The sequence below is a fragment of the Rhipicephalus sanguineus genome, chromosome 3, assembly GCF_013339695.2.
Source record: "Rhipicephalus sanguineus isolate Rsan-2018 chromosome 3, BIME_Rsan_1.4, whole genome shotgun sequence".
Taxonomy (NCBI): domain Eukaryota; kingdom Metazoa; phylum Arthropoda; class Arachnida; order Ixodida; family Ixodidae; genus Rhipicephalus; species Rhipicephalus sanguineus.
This window is the reverse complement of record NC_051178.1, coordinates 60,238,855-60,244,261: the sequence shown is the minus strand read 5'-3', so window position 1 is coordinate 60,244,261 and position 5,407 is coordinate 60,238,855. Positions and strand designations below refer to the sequence as shown.

At 50.5% G+C, this 5,407-nt stretch overlaps 1 protein-coding gene across 1 annotated transcript; it reads right to left on the bottom strand.

Annotated features, from left to right (window-relative positions):
- Nucleotides 1–667: 667 nt before the first annotated feature.
- LOC119385506 (uncharacterized) lies at nucleotides 668–5,205 on the bottom strand. The gene is made up of 2 exons (XM_037652926.1): nucleotides 4,340–5,205; nucleotides 668–743 (listed from the first exon to the last, which is right to left on the bottom strand). The coding sequence occupies exons 1-2, from the start codon at nucleotides 5,203–5,205 to the stop codon at nucleotides 668–670; spliced, it is 942 nt and encodes a 313-aa protein (XP_037508854.1).
- Nucleotides 5,206–5,407: the final 202 nt, after the last annotated feature.

Sequence of the window (5,407 nt, the reverse complement as noted above, 5' to 3'; positions counted from 1 at the left end):
GCGCACCACTCCGTCGTTTCCTGGGTACACTTCTTGAACCCGGGCTAGTGGCCAGAATAACTTGGGCGTGTTGGGAATGTCCACAATCACGATCTCGCCGACCTTTAAGTTTCTTGAGTGATGCGCGGGTGAGCGATGAGCAGATGGTAGTTGTAGCAAATACTCGTGTTTCCATCGCTTCCAGAAGTCTTCCATCATTTTCTGTCGATGTTGAAAACGGCGCTGGTAGTCTTTGGCCCCGTGGCTTGCTCCTTGTTTTGACAAAGTATTTCCTTCTGGTAACGTCGTCAGTTGCTGGCCGACTAGGAAATGCGCTGGCGTGAGAGCTGCAGGTTCGCTGGCCTGATCACGACAATACGTTAGTGGCCGTGAATTGAGAAACGCTTCAACCTCAGTCAAGATGGTTAATAGTTCTTCTGCGCACAGACAGCTTCGGCCTAAAACTTTTCGTAGTGCCGTCTTCACAGTCCCAACCAATCGTTCCCACCAGCCTCCCCACCATGGGGCCGCTTCGACTATGAACTTCCACTGTATCCTTTGGTTTGCAATATAAGCCTGGAAGTCGTCTTTTCGAATAACCTTCCATATCTTTTGTAGCTCCCGAGACGTCCGCTTGAAGGTAAGGGCATTGTCGGAGTAAATGGTACTTGGCAGTCCCCTTCTTGCACTAAAACGCCGGAATGCCAACATGAAAGCAGGTGACGACATATCCGAGACCAGTTCCAAGTGCAAGGCTCTTGTCACTGCACACGTGAAAAGAACGATGTACATTTTGGAATCGGAGCTCTCGGATGACTTCGCATACAATGGTCCGGCGAAATCAATTCCTGTAGTGTCGAAAGGTTTCGTCTTTTCGACGCGGCAAGCTGGAAGCGGCGGGTACGGCGGCACAGTGGGTCTCGTGCGAAGACGCACGCATGTCAGGCATCGGTTGATCGCTTTCTTTGCCGCTTGTCGCGCTCTCGGGATCCAGAAGCGTTCGCGTACGTTGTGTACTGTCGCCGTTACACCTCCGTGCATGACTCGCCGATGGGCATCGTTAAATACCAGCTCGGTGAAACGGTGTCGACTTGGAAGCAGGAATGGATGCTTCACGTCCCAGCTGTCTCTGAGATTTTCTAGTCTTCCGCCGACGCGTAGAAGCCCGCTTTCGTCGATAAATGGGTGTAGTTGTGCTACCCATGAGTTACTGGGTGAACCTTGTTTTTCTTCTAGCCACCTCCGCTCGTCGGGAAACGCTTCAGTTTGAACTTGGCGGATCCAATATCTCTCGGCTGCCAAGATTTCTTCAGCAGATATGGCTCCATCTTCCTTAGTCTTGAACCTAACCTTGGACACAAAACGCTGCACCCATGCTGTGATCCGAAGGAGCTTGTGCAGTGAGCTGAACTTCGTGGCATCCAGCAGTGGGGCTAAATGCACTGTGCTGCCTGTTGAGTACAGCGTCGTTGGCTTTGTCACTGTTATGCCTAGCATGTCGTTTATCTGGGGCGGTGACTTCTTCACAGCTGGCCATTTTGCTGAGTCTTTACTGAGCCAATCGGGTCCTTGCCACCAGACTACGTCGGTAGCCAATGAGTCTAAAGATACACCTCGGGTAATCATATCCGCAGGGTTTGTTTCTCCTGGACAATGGCTCCAGGTGCATTCCGACGTATTATCCAGAATTTCCTTGGCTCGGTTCTTGACGAATACGTCTAAAGTCGAAGTCTCTCGCTGTAACCAGCCAAGCACTATGGTTGAGTCAGTCCAGAGAAAACATTGCGCTCTGGGCATGAGATCGCCGCATGTTTTCACTATATATTTTAACAGTCGGCTTCCTGTTAACGCACCCATTAGCTCTAGTCTTGGCAATGATAGAGCTTTCAATGGGGCTATCCTTGACTTGGCTGTAATCAGAGTGCTCGTTACATTTCCATTCACATCTTCTACACGAAGATATGCACAAGCTCCATACGCTTTTGTGCTTGCGTCGACGAATACGTGTAGCTGATTGTCACGTGGTGCTGCAACTCCACTCCTGAGGTTCCGGGGAACGTTGACTTTCGGAAGCTGAATAAGCTGGTTTCTCCAGTCGTGCCATTTTGCCCTAATGTGATCGGGAAGATCATCATCCCAGTCGACTTTTGAAATCCATAACTGCTGAAACAGCATCTTCCCTCGTACCACGTACGGTGCAAGAAAGCCTAATGGGTCGTAGATCCTCGACACGGTTTGGAGTACAAAACGCTTAGTGTCCTTTGCCTTCTCCAAGAAAGTCAGGATGTTCTCCGGGTTGTAGATAAAGGTGTCTGTTTCTTTGGACCAACCCATTCCTAGAACTTTTGCTTGATGTCCAGCGCTATCCTGGGTAAGCGCATCGTTGGAGTCGAACAGCTGTTCCAGTTCTCTGCAGCTTGAGCTCCATTTCTTTAAAGGCATGCCAGCACCATCCATCAGTTCTTTCGTGTACTTGTAAAGAGTTGCTGCTTCCTCTATGTCATTCGCTCCGAATAAGAGGTCATCCACGTAAAATGACTTCAGAAGTAGCTGTGCTACTGCCTTTTTTTCGGGATGGACTTGTCTCTTCAAGTGATGCTGGATAGTAGCCGTAAGCATGAATGAGCTAGCTGTAGATCCAAAAGGTACTCTGGTCATTCGCCAAATCTGTACTTCTTCTTCCTTGAAAGGGACATCAGGTCTTTTGTCAAACCACATAAACCTGAACAGGTCACGGTCCTCTTTTCTTATCTCGACTTGCAAGAACGCCTTCTCGATGTCTGCTGTCATTGGTACTAAATACCATCTGAAACGGAGGAGAACCTGAAGTAGGTCCGGGTTTAGGTTCGGTCCAGTTTCAAGGCAACTGTTCAGAGATTTCTCTCCTTTGGCGTGAGACGACGCATCAAAGACCACGCGGAGCTTGGTGGTGAGTGAGTCCTCTCGAATGACCTCCCTGTGTGGCATGTAGTACGCAGGGCCATCTATTGATTCGTTGTCAAGTACAACTTCAGCGTGGCCGGAAACAATGTACTGACGAATCGCTGTATCATATCTCTCCAGCAATCCTCCTGACTTCGAGATACGTTTAACCAGATTTCGTAGTCGGGTAAGTGCGACGCTGTAGTTGTCTTGTAGCATCTCGATATCCGGGTGTTTACGTGGCACGGCTACTTGGTACCTTTTTCCGATCTTTGTCATCTTACTTTCGAAAACAGACAAGGTGTCTGAGCACCCGTGAGTTGCTTCCGTTGGTGCAATTCCCATGGCATCTAACGTCCAAAATGACTCCAGTATGTTTTGCTCCAATCCTTTAGTTCCTTCAGCTTGGACTCGCAGGACGCAGATCATCACCTCGGATGTTCCGCTTATGAAGCTCGTTTTTGTGACAGGACCTTGGAGCGTCCATCCGAGAGTGGTCTTGACCGCTACCAATCCTTGTACTTCCGTGCTGCGTATGATGTCGCCGCTCACGATCTTCCACAGTTGATCAGATCCTATGAGCAGGCTAATTCCTTTTTCGCCACACTGTCTAGGCACAGTTTGCTCGTCTGCCAGCCGATAATTTTGCTGTCGCAATTTGGCTGCGAAGGAGCATTCCATAGCCGTGGCAGGGATGTCGTGGCAAATTACTGGCATGGCGATGGCTTCGATGACGTGCTCGTTGTAATCAAACTGGCTACGTAGGCGAACCTCGACGACATTGCACTTTCTCACACGAGAAGGAGCGTCTGATGCAAACGTGTTCACCGCAAGGCAAGTCTCTCTAAGGATTTTTAGTCCCAACCGTGTCACCAGGTCTTCCTTAATGAACGTGCGTTGACTGCCTCCGTCGATGATGCCTCTGACATAAGACGTCTCGTTGAACCCGACAATCCAAGAACGGAAAGTCTGTAAGTTGACGGCTTCGTCAAGTTGACAGCTTGTAACGGCAGTCGACCGCGGTGACTCTTCTTTTATTGGCTTAGTAGCAGCAGAGACCATGTTGGGCGACTTTTCGCCTCTTGTCGCACGATAAACTGGGTCGCACATCGTTGTAGCATGCCTGCCTTTGCATGTCACGCACACCAACCTCCGCCGGCACTCGTTTGCGCGGTGGCCCTTCATAGTACATCGATAGCACCGCATAAATTTAGCCAGCCGGTCTTTTTTCTCTGATATGGTGAAGGTAGCGCTGCATGCTTCGGTTTCATGCCTCTTAGACTTGCAAAAGAAACATTCGTTCCGTACTTGCTTTGATTCTTCGGATGCATGTAGGACCGATGATGACGGCACATGCTTTCTGTTGTTCCCGCTGCCCTTGGTAGAGGACGTCGATGGAGCACATTGCTCTCTTGTTTCGAGCTCTATCTGTGTATACCGCAAGAGCTGCTCAAGGTTTTCGCAAGGCGTTGTGGTTGGCTCTCCTGAAGCAGCGCGTCCCGTGCCTTGTGCTTCCTCCTGGAGACGTCTATGGCGGTAGAACGCCACGATGATTTCTTGTGGCAAGGATTGAAGCATAATGTCGTAAAGCATCGCCGAAAAACTGCTAGTTGGGACGTCTAGGACGTTGAGGCAGCGGACATTAAGCTGGACTGCGTCGTAAAGCCTTCGCAACTTCCTTGTATCCGATGGAGAGGTCACGGGCTGCAGTTCACGAAGCGCTCTGAAGTGCTGCTGTACGATCCTACTCTTGTCCCCGAACCTCTGCTTCAGCAGCTGGATAGCACTTTCATAGCACGCTTCCGTAGTTGGTAGTCCGGCAATTGCAGCTGCTGCTTCACCTACCAAATAGTTGTGTAGGTAATGAAATTTATCCGTCGTGCTCAGAGTTGGATTCGTGTGGACAGCTCCGTTGAATCTCTCCCAAAACGACGTCCATTGACACAAGTCTCCATGAAACGGCTTGATGGTTAGCGTTGGAAGACGAGGTCCGAAGCTCTGGGATGCAGCTGGCGTTGGGGCAGGCGGCGTGTTGAGCGTCGTCGAAGAAGAAGTCTGTCGCGTGTTACCGAGGCTGAGATCTTCAAGCCGGCACCGTAGGCGCGTCAGGGTCTCGAGTGCCTGGTCGTCATAATTCGCCGCAGACTCGTACTCCCTCTCAAGTTCCTCTACCGGAATCACTTCCTCGAGCTCGGCATTGATATTCCGAAGCTCGTCACGGCTTGCGACGAGCTTGTCGATAACCTTGCTTAACGCCGTTCGGTCGTTGCAGTCACTCTCCAACAACGTCGTCGCCTCATTCATTATTTTCGTTGACTGGGTTCGCCTAGCAGTACGTTTCGCTTTCAGGCGGTCCATGTCTGCTTAGGATCACGGCTTACTTGCTCGTAAGGTAGCCGGCTCCGCTCGTTACTTCCCTGGGTGCGGTTCCAATGATGATCAGGTTGCTCCGGCTGCTGTTTCTAGTAGAAACTCATCGTCGCCGTCGCTCGTTGTCCACGTCGTT